The sequence below is a fragment of the Taudactylus pleione genome, unplaced genomic scaffold (assembly GCF_031769625.1).
Source record: "Taudactylus pleione unplaced genomic scaffold, aTauple2 ptg001043l, whole genome shotgun sequence".
NCBI classification, from domain to species: domain Eukaryota; kingdom Metazoa; phylum Chordata; class Amphibia; order Anura; family Myobatrachidae; genus Taudactylus; species Taudactylus pleione.
The window spans coordinates 1,210,027-1,228,754 of record NW_028285444.1 but is presented as its reverse complement, the minus strand read 5'-3'; the positions used below and the strand labels follow the sequence as shown (position 1 = coordinate 1,228,754).

Below are 18,728 nucleotides of genomic sequence, written 5' to 3'. Positions count from 1 at the left end.
CTGAGTAATGTGACACATGTATATCTGTGTGCTCCTGAGTCTGTATATAGGAGACTGCGCTGAGTAATGTGATAGGTGACACCTGTATATCTGTGTGCTCCTGAGTCTGTATATGGGAGACTGCGCTGAGTAATGTGACACCTGTATATCTGTGTGCTCCTGAGTCTGTATATGGGAGACTGTGCTGAGTAATGTGATATGTGACAGCTGTATATCTGTGTGCTCCTGAGTCTGTATATGGGAGACTGCGCTGAGTAATGTGATATGTGACACCTGTATATCTGTGTGCTCCTGAGCCTAATATGGGAGACTGTGCTGAGTAATGTGATATGTGACACCTGTATATCTGTGTGCTCCTGAGCCTGTATATGGGAGACTGCGCTGAGAAATGTGATATGTGACACCTGTATATCTGTGTGCTCCTGAGTCTGTATATAGGAGACTGCGCTGAGTAATGTGATATGTGACACCTGTATATCTGTGTGCTCCTCAGTCTGTATATAGGAGACTGCGCTGAGTAATGTGATATGTGACACCTGTATATCTGTGTGCTCCTGAGTCTGTATATGGGAGACTGCGCTGAGTAATGTGATATGTGACACCTGTATATCTGTGTGCTCCTGAGTCTGTATATGGGAGACTGCGCTGAGTAATGTAATATGTGACACCTGTATTTCTGTGTGCTCCTGAGTCTGTATATAGGAGACTGCGCTGAGTAATGTGACACCTGTATATCTGTGTGCTCCTGAGTCTGTATATAGGAGACTGCGCTGAGTAATGTGACACCTGTATATCTGTGTGCTCCTCAGTCTGTATATAGGAGACTGCGCTGAGTAATGTGATATGTGACACCTGTATATCTGTGTGCTCCTGAGTCTGTATATAGGAGACTGCGCTGAGTAATGTGATACCTGTATATCTGTGTGCTCCTGAGCCTGTATATAGGAGACTGCGCTGAGTAATGTGACACCTGTATATCTGTGTGCTCCTGAGTCTGTATATAGGAGACTGCGCTGAGTAATGTGACACCTGTATATCTGTGTGCTCCTGAGTCTGTATATAGGAGACTGCGCTGAGTAATGTGACACCTGTATATCTGTGTGCTCCTCAGTCTGTATATAGGAGACTGCGCTGAGTAATGTGATATGTGACACCTGTATATCTGTGTGCTCCTGAGTCTGTATATAGGAGACTGCGCTGAGTAATGTGATATGTGACACCTGTATATCTGTGTGCTCCTGAGTCTGTATATGGGAGACTGCGCTGAGTAATGTGATATGTGACACCTGTATATCTGTGTGCTCCTGAGTCTGTATATGGGAGACTGCGCTGAGTAATGTGATATGTGACACCTGTATTTCTGTGTGCTCCTGAGTCTGTATATAGGAGACTGCGCTGAGTAATGTGATATGTGACACCTGTATATCTGTGTGCTCCTGAGTCTGTATATAGGAGACTGCGCTGAGTAATGTGATATATGACACCTGTATATCTGTGTGCTCCTGAGTCTGTATATGGGAGACTGCGCTGAGTAATGTGATATGTGACACCTGTATATCTGTGTGCTCCTGAGTCTGTATATAGGAGACTGCGCTGAGTAATGTGATATGTGACACCTGTATATCTGTGTGCTCCTGAGTCTGTATATGGGAGACTGCGCTGAGTAATGTAATATGTGACACCTGTATTTCTGTGTGCTCCTGAGTCTGTATATAGGAGACTGCGCTGAGTAATGTGACACCTGTATATCTGTGTGCTCCTGAGTCTGTATATAGGAGACTGCGCTGAGTAATGTGACACCTGTATATCTGTGTGCTCCTCAGTCTGTATATAGGAGACTGCGCTGAGTAATGTGATATGTGACACCTGTATATCTGTGTGCTCCTGAGTCTGTATATGGGAGACTGCGCTGAGTAATGTGATATGTGACACCTGTATATCTGTGTGCTCCTGAGTCTGTATATGGGAGACTGCGCTGAGTAATGTGATATGTGACACCAGTATATATGTGTGCTCCTGAGTCTGTATATGGGAGACTGCGCTGAGTAATGTGATATGTGACACCTGTATATCTGTGTGCTCCTGAGTCTGTATATGGGAGACTGCGCTGAGTAATGTGATATGTGACACCTGTATATCTGTGTACTCCTGAGTCTGTATATGGGAGACTGCGCTGAGTAATGTGATATGTGACACCTGTATATCTGTGTGCTCCTGAGTCTGTATATGGGAGACTGCGCTGAGTAATGTGATATGTGACACCTGTATATCTGTGTGCTCCTGAGTCTGTATATGGGAGACTGCGCTGAGTAATGTGATATGTGACACCTGTATATCTGTGTGCTCCTGAGTCTGTATATGGGAGACTGCGCTGAGTAATGTGATATGTGACACCTGTATATCGGTGTGCTCCTGAGTCTGTATATAGGAGACTGCGCTGAGTAATGTGATATGTGACACCTGTATATCTGTGTGATCCTGAGTCTGTATATGGGAGACTGCGCTGAGTAATGTGATATGTGACACCTGTATATATGTGTGCTCCTGAGTCTGTATATAGGAGACAGTGCTGAGTAATGTGATAGGTGACACCTGTATATCTGTGTGCTCCTGAGTCTGTATATGGGAGACTGCGCTGAGTAATGTGATATGTGACTCCTGTATATCTGTGTGCTCCTGAGTCTGTATATAGGAGACTGCGCTGAGTAATGTGATATGTGACACCTGTATATCTGTGTGCTCCTGAGTCTGTATATGGGAGACTGCGCTGAGTAATGTGATATGTGACACCTGTATATCTGTGTACTCCTGAGTCTGTATATGGGAGACTGCGCTGAGTAATGTGATATGTGACACCTGTATATCTGTGTGCTCCTGAGTCTGTATATGGGAGACTGCGCTGAGTAATGTGATATGTGACACCTGTATATCTGTGTGCTCCTGAGTCTGTATATGGGAGACTGCGCTGAGTAATGTGATATGTGACACCTGTATATCTGTGTGCTCCTGAGTCTGTATATGGGAGACTGCGCTGAGTAATGTGATATGTGACACCTGTATATCGGTGTGCTCCTGAGTCTGTATATAGGAGACTGCGCTGAGTAATGTGATATGTGACACCTGTATATCTGTGTGATCCTGAGTCTGTATATGGGAGACTGCGCTGAGTAATGTGATATGTGACACCTGTATATATGTGTGCTCCTGAGTCTGTATATAGGAGACAGTGCTGAGTAATGTGATAGGTGACACCTGTATATCTGTGTGCTCCTGAGTCTGTATATGGGAGACTGCGCTGAGTAATGTGATATGTGACTCCTGTATATCTGTGTGCTCCTGAGTCTGTATATAGGAGACTGCGCTGAGTAATGTGATATGTGACACCTGTATATCTGTGTGCTCCTGAGTCTGTATATAGGAGACAGTGCTGAGTAATGTGATAGGTGACACCTGTATATCTGTGTGCTCCTGAGTATGTATATGGGAGACTGCGCTGAGTAATGTGATATGTGACACCTGTATATCTGTGTGCTCCTGAGTCTGTATATAGGAGACTGCGCTGAGTAATGTGATATGTGACACCTGTATATCTGTGTGCTCCTGAGTCTGTATATAGGAGACTGTGCTGAGTAATGTGATATGTGACACCTGTATATCTGTGTGCTCCTGAGTCTGTATATAGGAGACTGTGCTGAGTAATGTGATATGTGACACCTGTATATCTGTGTGCTCCTGAGTCTGTATATAGGAGACTGCGCTGAGTAATGTGATATGTGACACCTGTATATCTGTGTGCTCCTGAGTCTGTATATAGGAGACTCCGCTGAGTAATGTGATATGTGACACCTGTATATCTGTGTGCTCCTGAGTCTGTATATAGGAGACTGCGCTGAGTAATGTGATATGTGACACCTGTATATCTGTGTGCTCCTGAGTCTGTATATGGGAGACTGCGCTGAGTAATGTGATAGGTGACACCTGTATATCTGTGTGCTCCTGAGTCTGTATATGGGAGACTGCGCTGAGTAATGTGATATGTGACACCTGTATATCTGTGTGCTCCTGAGTCTGTATATGGGAGACTGCGCTGAGTAATGTGATATGTGACACCTGTATATCTGTGTGCTCCTGAGTCTGTATATGGGAGACTGCGCTGAGTAATGTGATATGTGACACCTGTATATCTGTGTGCTCCTGAGTCTGTATATAGGAGACTGCGCTGAGTAATGTGATATGTGACACCTGTATATCTGTGTGCTCCTGAGTCTGTATATAGGAGACTGTGCTGAGTAATGTGATATGTGACACCTGTATATATGTGTGCTCCTGAGTCTGTATATAGGAGACTGCGCTGAGTAACGTGATATGTGACACCTGTATATCTGTGTGCTCCTGAGTCTGTATATGGGAGACTGTGCTGAGTAATGTGATAGGTGACACCTGTATATCTGTGTGCTCCTGAGTCTGTATATAGGAGACTGTGCTGAGTAATGTGATATGTGACACCTGTATATATGTGTGCTCCTGAGTCTGTATATAGGAGACTGCGCTGAGTAACGTGATATGCGACAGTGCTATGATGCAATGCCCGTAGCTTATTTCCACGCCAAATTCTGTTTACAGACTCGGTCGCACACAGATATAGAAGTGCCACATATCTAATTTATCAGCTCCTGGTGCGTTCTTGTCGCATCTCATTGCGATTTTGTCGCAAAACAGAGTTGCCCGGGACCTGGCGACTCACTCACACCAGGCATATCTCGCTGCATGGCGTATTGAGGCTAGGTGTATGAGGAGATCTCTGTATCTGCTGTGTGGTCAGTGCACATCGCATACGGATCAGTGATCACCAAACTGCTGCATTTTCTTGTATAAATGACCTAAAACCACAGGTGCGAGCGTTCGTCCGCCGTCTGTTATATTTCATCATGCAGTCATCAGCGGCTATGACGTGGTAACCCTTACCTGGTAGTTATTTGGGTTCTGTAACGCTGCCCCGGACGGAGGGTTTATGTTGTAATGCCGATGCAGATTGTTCCTGGATGAATTGCCGCTGGTGTACTGTGTGCTGGTCGTGTTGTGAGCTGAGGTATTAAGCGGCATGTAGTAATCGCTGTTCTGATGCACCGCGTTTTCTGGGGGGGCGTCTCTTGCCTTGGCTGGATGTATTTTGGCACTTCCTGTCCGTACAGGAGCTGGGGACAACGCGCCCCTGTTTTCTGTACGCGGGGAACTGTTACACTCCCTAAACCGCGAACACATCTGGTTTTGTGCACCCATGGAAGCCAGTTCCTCTTCCCGAGCGTATTCGTCATTTACATCTCCCGTTTCCATGGCAATAGAAAAACAATTACTCTCCACGGGCCGGTGGCGCTCCTCTAGTCCTGCCACAAAAGCCCTGGAAGAGTGGTCAGTAGCAGCCAAAGAGAAGACTTCACGGATCTCCAGGTTCTTTAGGCCGCAAGAAGAGTCTCTGTTCCGCTGCCCAGTAGAGACGTGCGAGATGGGACTTAGGCTGGGCTGCTCCGGTTTGTGCAACCGCTGACCCACAGGGTGCTCTGCTACGTTTTTTAAGGGCCAGGACATTGTCTTTTGAGGGGCAAGTCTTTCTATTATTTGTCCAGGAGACCCAGAAAAGTTTTTCTTGACATACAGCGAGTTTGGATTTGCTACGTTTTGCTGCCGCGACATCACCACAGATTTATCTTCCAGCTGCTGCAAGGAGTTCTTTAGGACAGGCGCGTGCCGCTGCACCGGGGCCTGAAGCTTGAGGTACTCTGTCTCAGTCCTTACAGCCGGTCTCTGCGCGGAGGGTTTAGGAGGGGCGGTCTGTGTCGTGGTCCCTTGTCTGGCAGATACGTTACTTGGACTGTACACGCAAGTCATCATGAAGTCCCCACCGGAAGTCGTCCGAGGGGGTTGGCTATGAGCGATACTTGGCACGTTTCTGGTCGTCCCTTCTGGGGGCCGTGACGGGGAACTGGATACAGGACCTTGTAGCGGGGCACCGGGCTCTGTGTACATTTTACTACTCATCTTCCTACGTTTGTTGCCAACCCAGGTCTGTGGAGATAGTGAAGACGGTTATGAGACTCCATGCCAAAAAAACATTACAAAAATATTACAAAAACTGTTACTGGTGTCAGTGATGGCAAAAATGAGGATGTAACAGAAGCAGCAGATGAAACCCTATGGCACTGTGGAAAGTCGCTCTCCTGTATAGTAACAGCCTGTGTCTAAGATTTATTGACTGGTATTGGCATGGCAAATCCAGCCAACAATCGGGGCATTATCCGGGGATCACCCCTGGGGTTACAGGACCCAGTTACACTGGATACTATGGCGTATATTCCATTGTACTTTGGTAAAGGAAGCAGTAGGGCCAATATCCGGTTATGTACCTGGAGATGGGGTTAAGGCCCCGGGCTTACTTGGCGTCACCGGATAGGAAGTACGGTGCTGCATGTGGCTTGGGCGAGACCCTATTGCTGAAACCCGACTGTACAACTTCTTCCTTGGCTTAAACTTTTGCAGAGAACGCAGCCCGTACCGCAAGCGTTATTTTACAGAACACAATGGGCCCGATTCTACTTAGATATGACCATATTTATGTGAAAGTCTTTCCCACGTCAAGTCACTGACTTGGACCAATACTAAAGCTGTTTTATATGCTACATCATTTGTGTCACGGTCCCCTCGCAGTACATAAAACACAGCAGTGCAATTTTCAAGAGGTCTCATTATTGAAGTCGCGGACGCTGAGTGTGTAGAACGGTCACCTACTGCGTAACAACCAGGTGTACACAGCGAGATGTCTTATGTTGTGACAAAATCCCCTTTTATGTGTAATATTTTAGAGCCGGAAACGGTTTTGGCCTTTGCACAAATTCCGGACTGTCTATTGCAAAAGTCTCCAACAAGTGACCAAGCACCCATCTCATCTGAACACGGGAGTGCGTCACCGACTTCTACAAATCTGTGCACCGGCCATGGGGTGAGAATAAAAGCTATGCTTCATTTCCCCTAACCAGCCCTCACCACTTGGCTTTCTAGGGGCTTTCCGGACCCTGGTCTTTGAGTCTATCATGTACTTACGACACTCTGGAGTGAGAATCACAGTACATTTTGCGATATCTGTAGAAAAAGGTTTCCAAATAATTGATAGCAGGTAGTGAATATGGATAATTCATTTATGGCTTGTGCAATTTGGTGCATTGCTCGCAGCTGATACCTAAACCATTTATTGCTTTTCACTGTTTGGCAACTAGGATTTTATGTTGTCATTGTCATGTAATATGGGTCATGTAATATGTAAAAATTAACGTAGGAGCGGCACCAACGGGTGCCCAACCTCTCCCACCTAAGGAGAACCTAGTGTGGTTTCCAACTTAACCCAAAGGGAAGAGAATTGAAAACAGGAGAAAATCTCTGGTGCTGAGAAGGGAATTTATAGATCAAAACCACTTCCGGTATGCAAAACTAGTCCCTGAAGGCGGCCATACACGGTGAGATTCAAAAGTTGGTCAGATCAGTTGTACGATTTCCCATGAAAATTCTTCCCTTCCGGTACAGGACGACGATTTGTATTTAAAATGCAACTATTTCCCATAAGACCGTAGGATTTGATCAATCACATCACATAATGTGCGTCAATTCCTACACGATCAGTTGAGATCTCTAAACCATCTGATCTGCGATCCAACTAGACGACGGCGGGGGAGCGCATTGGGGTCGTTGAAGACTCAAAATACAACTATTTTCAAATGATTGGTCTGTCCAACCTGGAGAAACTGCCCAAGTCGTGTGAACAATCGTCCAGTGTACGGCCAGCATTACTCTCCATAACTGGGAGCAGAGCTATATAGGACCGTTACAGGTAGTGTCAGCACTTAAGATGTAAGTGGTCAAACACCCTCTTACCTAAACATGAAATATGGGCTGCAATTGGCACATAAGGAATGACCCAACAAAAATTGATAATCAATGATCAAATGATTTTACTAGTTTAATGGCACCCTCCTACAACTCACTGTCATGGATAAAATAAATTCAAAAATACCAAAACGTTTTCACTATTGTAGATAACAATGCTTAGAGGAATAATAAAAAAATAGAAATAATTTAAAAACAAAGGCATAAAAATAAAACTTAAAAGGAAAAATGAAATTCTCCCTTTAAAACTGCAACGCGTTTCACGGCACCTGGCCGCATCCTCCGGCAGTGTTGAATGCTTTATTTTTATGCCTGATTATTAACTTGATACTGTATTATAAAAAAAAATTTTTTTTAAATATCCTAATTATTGAGACTACCTGTAACGGTCCTATATTGCTCAGCTCCCACGTACGGAGAGTAAGGGACAGGTTTTGCATAGTGGAAGTATCACCATGAGGTATTGATCTATAAAGTTCCCTTCTCAGCGCCGTAGATACTCTCCTGTCTTGAATAGTCATGTAATGGGCGGGGGTGTTTATTACCTCCAGAGGGGCCTAGATCTGGAAAAGGAGATTTACTGGCGCACACAATCTCGGTAAACGTGAGACATGCGGCTGAATGCTTATTGTACAACAAAACAGATGGACCGCGTTTACTTATTAGCGATGAAACTGGCAAATTGTTTCGTTCATCAATACATTGACATTGTCACGCCCCAGTGTGCGGTCTAAGCAGCTGGCATTAACAGAACAGAACGTTACTGGATCCCTGGCTACTTACCCTGACTACACTGAAGTCTAATTTTGTTTCTTGAGCACATTGCAAAATAAGCTGAAAGCAACTTTTACTCTGATTGGTCATGCCATTTTCATAATACCGCTGCAATATTCTCTGCTGCTCCACAGTAAAAACAGAACGAAGGTTCATCTGCAAAAGTAGAAGACAGGCTATTAATTACCAGCAAAACCATACTGGGGGGTTCTTGTAATAATGAGTAGAAATATCAGCCTCCCAGTATTTTAGGGGACTGTGACCTTAAAGCAATTGGGTGCCTAATTACGCTTAGCAGAGGGGAACGTGTGCGCTACACTTAGTTTCATTATCCTCCTGTACAGACTATGGGCAAACTTACTTTTCCTGCTCTCTGTCCTATTACTACTCATTCCCAGGACCTGAGCGTACGCTAATGACGTCCTACTCTGCCCGCAATGTCACCTATTCTGCGCCACAAGCCTACAGACCCCAACTCTCGTGAGAGGATTATCACACCACAGTAAGACTAACAGGAGAGCTCTGGTGAAGATCATGGACTTACGGGACAGAAGTGAGGTCAAACAATGGCAACTGTACTGATGAGCTCTGCAAGCAGCACAATCACAGGCATGGTACAAGTACAAATAACAACAACATAGGTTTGCTGCCACCTTGACGTCTTCCAGCCTACCTGTACCTGTCATGCATTAGAGCAGAGTAATGTGGCAATTATGAAACACTGTTACTCATTATAAAACAAGTGGCCACACCAATAATAACCCAATAAAGTATTTATAGTTCTGTGCTGCTTTGTGTACACCAGGAACTGTTGTTTTAGTTATTATTTTGTCTTTTTGGGTTGGGGGAAATATACGATCGTCTCTTTTTTTTTTTTTTTTAACCAATTGGAGCAAATAAACATGGGGAAAAAATATCCTTCCATGTGACTATTAATAATACGCCATCAATAATAGCCCTGTGATACACGTTACTGCACTGAATGCCACATGACTTTTATGGATGGCATACAGTAGTAATAGCCACACGTGCTGCGATTCCGGGAGACCGTTACGGCACACCTGCAACATGTAGGCATGGGGAATTAGATCAAAATAAGCCCCACCCCTTTCACGGTCTGCAAATCAGCCCTGTCCCGCCAGCATGGATACGGTCAGGGGCATTCGCTGCAGCCAGCTGTAAGTGTTCCAGGGATTCCAGCAAATCACATGGTGTAAGGGCCAAAATAAAGACCATCACTAGCAACAGCCTGTGGTCAGCCAAGGTGTAGCTTAATGGAAATGATTTACATCGGGGGTGAGGAACTTTTTTTTCTGCTGAGGGCCACTTTGATACATATATGACATTATTTGTGGGCCCAGTGCAGGCCACGCCCCCTGTGTGTGATGTCACACAGGGGTGGGGCCACAATAGTCAGTGATTACAGCAATGCCCGAAGCATCTTGAGGATGCTCCGGCAGCTGTAAGGGCAGCGGTGTGACTGTCTGAAGCATCCTAAGGACACTCCAGGTGGCACTGCTGCATAGATTCTGGCTGCAGGGTGCAATTCTAGGTACCCTGCTAGCCAGATGAGGCTAGCAGACAAATGCTCCAAGGGCCAGACCAAATTATTCCGGGGGCCTTATACGGTCCCTGGGCCTGAGGTTCCCCATCCCTGGTTTACATAGTCACAGGAGTTCCTTGTCCCACTACAAAGATCACAGGTGTTTGGTAAAATGTGACCCATCCAAGTCCTGGATCAGCCGACGTTTGGCCAGGTTAAAGGACCTGAGCTGGTTACTAGAACTTACTCTATTCACACCGCAGATAGGTTTTTGTTTCCAGGCAGAACTGTATGTGGGTGTTTTGCCTGCATTGTACATCCCAGCTTACGCATAGGTAGGAAACCATTTACTCCCCCTACTCCCTCCTCATAATCAGATGTCCTGCATAGTTCATGAATAAACTGACAGGATCACCCAGGATATGGCCGTAATGTCTACAGCCTCCGTGGTCCGAGCAAGGATTATTGAGTGACAGCAGCGTGTGACATGAGACCTGACTGATGTACAAGACTCTTGAGGAGACACCGCAGGTGTCATGGAAACTGAATCACAGGTAAGACGGAGCACGGCATTTGTAAAAGCTGACCGTAATGTTAAATACCCTCCCATGACACCATTGTTATGGCCGCTATGATCTGTTGTGACACAGAGATGCTGGGAGGTGTCAGTGCCGCAGTAAATGAAGAAGTGTCTGGGTGTCGCTATAAGAACCTTGCACAGCAGCTAGCGCTCACTTGTCCTCCTATCAGGTGCTGGAATCACTACATGTAATCACTGCCCTCAGGGCCTGTGGTCTCCAGCGTTCCCCCCCCAGGATCCCGAACAGCAGGTTTCGATAAACAGTGCGCTTGTCCCAGGAACCAGGCACAGACGTGAATTGGCGCACACTGTCATTTGCCTGTATGTTCTAACACATCCAAAATGGCCAACACACTGCAACACCCGCGTCTCCTATCACTGCTCTGCATTGTATTCCTGCTGCGCACGTATTAGGCTTTGATGCCACCTCTTGCACAGTGCTGCGTACACCTTGTGGCGTCTAACCAATCCTAATACAGTACGTTACACGGCAGAACCAGTACCATGCTTAATCCACTTAAAATGGCGCCATGTGCTGAACTGCTTAATATACAACATGTGTGTTGGTGATAAATGATCAAATAGACTTCCTCCGGCCGCCAGTCATACAAAGGCAATCATGTACTATCTGACTGACAAGTGCGCATTGTAGTTATGGTCTAACAATCTCACATTGCGCACATTGCGCCATCATATCCATATTATAATACAGGCGATACAAACACGTAACTTAGTCTAATTGGCAACAACTGGATAAAAGGTGATTGGTTGTTATTTGTGCTCCAATCGCACATTGATGTGATTGGACAGAAAAATGATTGTGTATTAAGGATTGATGAATGGTCCGCTCTAATGCTGGGGTCAGAGAATGTGGTGAACTTCTATCCAGAAACGTGCGGCAATCTGACGCTCTCCCACAGTGAATGGGAAACGGGTTTCATCTGTCGGACACATAACACTCTGGAGTCTCTGTGTGACAGGAAGCCATCTCGCACAGATTCCAGGAGTGTTGCAAGAGCACATTGCTCCGATAGGCCTGCACACTGCTCTCATAGGCCTGCACACTGCTCCGATAGGCCTGCACACTGCTCCCATAGGCCTGCACATTGCTCCCATAGGCCTGCACACTGCCCCGATCGGCCTGCCCATTTCTCCGATCGGCCTGCACATTTCTCCGATCGGCCTGCACATTGCTCCGATCGGCCTGCACATTGCTCCGATCGGCCTGCACATTGCTCCGATAGGCCTGCACATTGCTCCGATAGGCCTGCACATTACTCCGATAGGCCTGCACATTGCCCTAATAGGCTGCACACTGCTCCGATAGGCCTGCCCACTGCCCCGATAGGCCTGCCCACTGCCCCGATAGGCCTGCCCACTGCCCCGATAGGCCTGCACATTGCTCCGATAGGCCTGCCCACTGCCCCGATAGGCCTGCACACTGCCCCGATAGGCCTGCCCACTGCCCCGATAGGCCTGCACACTGCTCCGATAGGCCTGCCCACTGCACCGATAGGCCTGCCCACTGCCCCGATAGGCCTGCACATTGCCCTAATAGGCCTGCACACTGCCCCGATAGGCCTGCCCACTGCTCCGATAGGCTTGCACATTGCCCTAATAGGCCTGCACACTGCTCTGATAGGCCTGCACATTACTCCGATAGGCCTGCCCACTGCTCTTATGCCTGCATAATCATGGAATACTCCGCTGTATTCCCGGAATATGACCACATTTATTCCCGTGCAGGACTGTGATTACTGTTTATTGCACGTTACTTTGTGCCTCTTGGGGATCATTCACACAGACCTAATACTGTTCAGTGCACAACACAGTACAATATGCTGCTTTTCTGTATGTCATATAGGGAAACGGATCACTATGCTTAGATGAAGAAAAAATAATTCCTTCACCATCGTCATTACTGCTGTGTCCTTAAAGCACACCGCGACGTATCGCGCACAGACGACTTCTGTCTAAATGAGCTTGTAAGTGTTTTTATGAAGCATAATGGGAAGATAATGAGTTTCCCCTGGTGTATTGATGTGTAATACTGTATGTAGAGGTCCACTGTGCGTCTATGAGAGCCATGCACAGCAGTTAGGTCTCACGTCTCCATAGACCACTAGGCTGTATGTAATACTATATACCGGGTGATAATGAGAAGATATTGGGCCCGATTCAGACCCGCTCGCGAGCGCATAGCACGAGCCCCGGAGCGAGTGAGAACTTTGCTCGCTCGGGGATCGCAGCAAAACGGGGCGGCTGTCATTTTGTAGGCAGGTCGGGGGGGGTGGCTGCACAAATGGAGGCGTTCCCGAAGCAGGAAGTTCACTGGGGCTTGCGGTGGACGAGACCCTACCACAAGGGTCTCGTCGCGACCATCGCCAGGCCGCCTGCACAAGCTGTGGGTAGTCACCCACAGCTATACGTGTGGCCTGGAGGCGGAGTTTTTTTAAAATAAAAAAACGTCCTGATTCAGAGCGAGCGCTCACAAATAGCGAGCGCCTCTGAATCAGGACCATTGAGGCAGATAGGCTAGAATGAAGACCACCGGCAGCAGTAATTTTAACTATATAAATAGTATAATTATTATGTATGTGTGTATATGAACATACACAATACTCTCCCTATAAAAGCAGTGTACAAATATTTAATATGTACAATTTTGGTAAGTGTTCATTTAACAGTTTATTAGTAGACGAGTTCCTTACCTCTGGCTGATACCCCTGAGACCCAGTGGAGGTGACTTCCCCGACATTGGGGTGGACAGTGCCCTCCATTGTGGCGCTGTAACAGCTTCACTGGCAGAAAGTCCACAATCCTAATGCAGGAGAAATCATAGGTTATTTGTGCCACTAAATACACATAGGATGTATTTCATTTAATGTATCCAATCTATCGGGGTATTATTACAGATCAATCATCATTCTTGTGTTCTACACCAGACAGTGCTGACGTGTGAGTGCAGCTATTTAGGGACTCCTAGCTCGTCCTACAAAAACCGCAATACAATATATAGTACAATATGTTTAGGCATCCCGGGGGTGATACACTTGTATATACACTGTGTAGGTCCATACACTGCAACGATTTAATGCTTGTATACATACTGCATACAGTCAGGTGCATAAATATTGGGACATTGACCGAATTTTCATATTTTGGCCTCTATTCACCACCACAATGGCTTTGAAATGAAACAAACAAGATGTGATTTACCTGCAGACTTTCAGATTTAATTTGAGGGTAATTACATCCAAATCAGGTGAACGGTGTAGGAATTACAATGGTTTCTATATGTGCCTCCCACTTTTTAAGGGGCCAAAAGTAATGGGACTATCAACTCAAAAGCTATTTCATGGACAGGTGTGGGCTATTCCCTCATTATTTCATTAGCAATTAAGCAGGTAAAAGGTCTGGAGTTGATTCAAGGTGTGATATTTGCATTTGGAATCAGTTGCTGTCGACTCTCAAAATGAGATCCAAAGAGCTGTCACTATCAGTGAAGCCATCATTAGGCTGAAAAATCAAAACAAACCCATCCGAGAGATAGCAAAAACATTAGGTGTGGCCAAATCAACTGTTTGGAACATTCTTAAAAAGAAAGAATGCACCGGAGAGCTCAGCAGCACAAAAGACCCGGAAGACCAAAGAAAACAACTGTGGTGGGTGACAGAAGAATTATTTCCCTCGTGAAGAAAAACCCCTTCACAACAGTTGGCCAAATCAAGAACACTCTCCAGGAGGTAGGTGTATATGTGTCAAAGTCAACAATCAAGAGAAGACTTCACAAGAGTGAATATAGAGGGTTAACCACAAGATGTAAACCATTGGTGAGCCACAAAAACAGGAAGACCAGATTAGAGTTTGACAAACAATATCTAAAAAAGCCATTACAGTTCTGGAACAACATCCTATGGACAGATGAGACAAAGATCAACTTGTACCAGAGTGATGGGAAGAGAAGAGTATGGAGAAGGAAAGGAACTGCTCATGATCCAAAACATACCACCTCATCAGTGAAGCATGGTGGTGGTAGTGTCATGGCGTGGGCATGTATGGCTGCCAATGGAACTGGTTCCCTTGTATTTATTGATGATATGACTGCTGACAAAAGCAGCAGAATGAATTCTGAAGTGTTTCGGGCAATATTATATGCTCATATTCAGTAAAATGCTTCAGAACTCATTGGACGGTTCTGACCTGAATCTGATTGAGCATGCATTTCACTTGATGAAGACAAAACTGAAGGGATAATGCCCCAAGAACAAGCAGGAACTGAAGACATTTGCAGTAGAGGCCTGGCAGAACATCACCAGGGATGAAACCCAGCGTCTGGTGATGTCTATGCGTTCCAGTCTTCAGGCTGTAATTGCCTGCAAAGGATTTGCAACAAAGTATTAAAAAGTGAAAGTTAGATTTAGGATTGTTTAGTTTGTCCCATTACTTTTGGCCCCTTAAAAAGTGGGAGGCACATATAGAAACCGTTGTAGTTCCTACACCGTTTACCTGATTTGGATGTAATTACCCTCAAATTAAACCTGAAAGTCTGCAGGTAAAGCACATCTTGTTTGTTTCATTTCAAAGCCATTGTAGTGGTGACTGTATGTCTATGCATCCCGGGACAATGTATAGGTCCATGTACCACATATACATAGACGCCGACTGTATAGGTCCATGCACCACATATACATAGATGCCGGTGTATACACTGTATAGGTCCATGCACCACATATACATAGACGCCGGTGTATACACTGTATAGGTCCATGCACCACATATACATAGAAGCCGGTATATACACTGTATAGGTCCATGCGCCACATATACATAGATGCCGGTGTATACACTGTATAGGTCCATGCACCACATATACATAGACGCCGGTGTATACACTGTATAGGTCCATGCACCACATATACATAGACGCCGGTGTATACACTGTATAGGTCCATGCACCACATATACATAGACGCCGGTGTATATACTGTATAGGTCCATGCACCACATATACATAGACGCCGGTGTATATACTGTATAGGTCCATGCACCACATATACATAGATGCCGGTGTATACACTGTATAGGTCCATGCACCACATATACATAGACGCCGGTGTATACACTGTATAGGTCCATGCACCACATATACATAGATGCCGGTGTATACACTGTATAGGTCCATGCACCACATATACATAGACGTCGGTGTATACACTGTATAGGTCCATGCACCACATATACATAGATGCCGGTGTATACACTGTATAGGTCCATGCACCACATATACATAGATGCCGGTGTATACACTGTATAGGTCCATGCACCACATATACATAGACGTCGGTGTATACACTGTATAGGTCCATGCACCACATATACATAGACGTCGGTGTATACACTGTATAGGTCCATGCACCACATATACATAGATGCCGGTGTATACACTGTATAGGTCCATGCACCACATATAAATAGATGCCGGTGTATACACTGTATAGGTCCATGCACCACATATACATAGACGCCGGTGTATACACTGTATAGGTCCATGCACCACATATACATAGATGCCGGTGTATACACTGTATAGGTCCATGCACCACATATAAATAGATGCCGGTGTATACACTGTATAGGTCCATGCACCACATATACATAGACGCCGGTGTATACACTGAATAGGTCCATGCACCACATATACATAGACGTCGGTGTATATACTGTATAGGTCCATGCACCACATATACATAGATGCCGGTGTATATACTGTATAGGTCCATGCACCACATATACATAGATGCTGGTGTATACACTGTATAGGTCCATGCACCACATATACATAGATGCCGGTGTATACACACTGTATATGTCCATGAATCCCGGTGGTGGGATGCTGGTGTATACGCTGTATATGTACATAGATGCTGGTATATACATATACAGTGCCTATAGAAAATCCTCATACCCTGTCACAACACTTACCTTTTGTCACATTACATCCTGGAAAATAAAAGAAATAAAAAGCTTTTCCAGCTGTATCTACACATTTAACCTTACAGCATTCAGCCAACGAAAAAAAAGCAGCCGTGGAAAAACTACAATAAGAGGGTTGGAGAAGTGATCAGTCCCCTGATGTCATTTTGTGCAGCCATTCTGTGATGTCATTCTGTGCGGCCATTCTGTGATGTCATTCTGTGCAGCAATTCTGTGATGTCATTCTGTGCAGCAATTCTGTGATGTCATTCTGTGCTGCCATTCTGTGCAGCCATTCTGTGATGTCATTCTGTGATGTCATTCTGTGCAGCCATTCTGTGCAGCCATTCTGTGATGTCATTCTGTGCAGCCATTCTGTGATGTCATTCTGTGATGTCATTCTGTGATGTCATTCTGTGCAGCCATTCTGTGCAGCCATTCTGTGATGTCATTCTGTGATGTCATTCTGTGATGTCATTCTGTGCAGCCATTCTGTGCAGCCATTCTGTGCAGCCATTCTGTGATGTCATTCTGTGCTGTCATTCTGTGCTGTCATTCTGTGATGTCATTCTGTGCAGCCATTCTGTGCTGCCATTCTGTGCTGCCATTCTGTGCTGCCATTCTGTGATGTCATTCTGTGCAGCAATTCTGTGATGTCATTCTGTGATGCCATTCTGTGATGTCATTCTGTGCAGCCATTCTGTGCTGCCATTCTGTGCTGTCATTCTGTGATGTCATTCTGTGCAGCCATTCTGTGCTGTCATTCTGTGCTGTCATTCTGTGATGTCATTCTGTGCAGCCATTCTGTGCAGCCATTCTGTGATGTCATTCTGTGCAGCCATTCTGTGCAGCCATTCTGTGCAGCCATTCTGTGATGTCATTCTGTGCAGCCATTCTGTGATGTCATTTTGTGCAGCCATTCTGTGCTGTCATTCTGTGCTGTCATTCTGTGCAGCCATTCTGTGATGTCATTCTGTGCAGCCATTCTGTGATGTCATTCTGTGCTGTCATTCTGTGCTGTCATTCTGTGCGGCCATTCTGTGATGTCATTCTGTGCAGCCATCATTCTGTTTGGATAGGTCTCTACCAGCACTCAGCAACTGGATTGGGGAAAAGTTGATGGTTCTTCCTTCCAGAATTGTTTACACTCAGACTACGGTGCGACTGGCAATGGACGGCTCTCTTTGGGTCCATCTATTAATTTCTGTCAAATTTAGGCCAGAAGGACATTCACCTTCCTATCCTTACACCAGTACGTTGATTCCTTGGCTGTATGTTTAGGGTGGTTGTCGTGCTGGAACCCACCTGCCCATCTTCAGCAATCTAGCAGGGGGCGCAGTGTGCTAGACTTGGTTTTCAGCAGTCTTTGAGTTCAGTCCAAAAAGTTCTGTCTCATGTGACCATAGAAACGTTTGCCACTTGGCATCAAAGTGTTACTATCCTGAGATGATAAGAAAGAGTCTTGTATAAGGAGAAAAGATAATACACATTGAGAGGTGCGGCTTGGGAGCAGATGGTGTGGTGTGCCATGGTGCGACTACTGTGCTGTTGGCGCAGCAAAGGTGCCGATGATGCGGCTCGAGAGCCGATGGTGCGGCAATAGCCGTTGGTAGAAAGTCAATACTTTATGCTGTGGCTTTGGAAGCCGATGGTGCTGCAAGTGTGCAGATGATGTGGCAAATGTGCCGATAGTGCAGCTTGTGTGCCGATGATGCGGCAATAGCCGTTTAGTAGACAGTCAAATGGTGAAGTTGTGGCTTTGAGAGACTATGATGCAGCAAATGTGCCAATGGTGCGGCAATAGCAGTTAGTAGACAGTCAAATGGTATGTTGAGGCTCTGAGAGACAATGGTGCGGCTGGTGTGCCGATGGTGTGGCAATAGCCGTTAGTTGGCAGGTCAAAGAAAGCGCTGCGGCTTGGAG

General features: G+C 45.8%; 1 protein-coding gene across 3 annotated transcripts in view; it reads right to left on the bottom strand.

The window, feature by feature from the left end:
- HDX (highly divergent homeobox) overlaps positions 1-18,728 on the bottom strand; it is a 192,098-nt gene that overhangs the window by 156,507 nt on the left and 16,863 nt on the right. For 2 of the 3 annotated variants that reach the window (XM_088461397.1, XM_088461398.1), the window contains exons 2-4: positions 13,541-13,650; positions 8,716-8,862; positions 4,966-6,063 (exon numbers count right to left, since the gene is read on the bottom strand). In XM_088461397.1, coding sequence (XP_088317523.1) covers positions 4,966-6,063; positions 8,716-8,862; positions 13,541-13,609 — 1,314 coding nt within the window. In that variant the 5' untranslated portion in view covers positions 13,610-13,650. The remainder of the gene's footprint in view (positions 1-4,965; positions 6,064-8,715; positions 8,863-13,540; positions 13,651-18,728) is intronic. The other variant, XM_088461399.1, reaches the window with a different exon arrangement.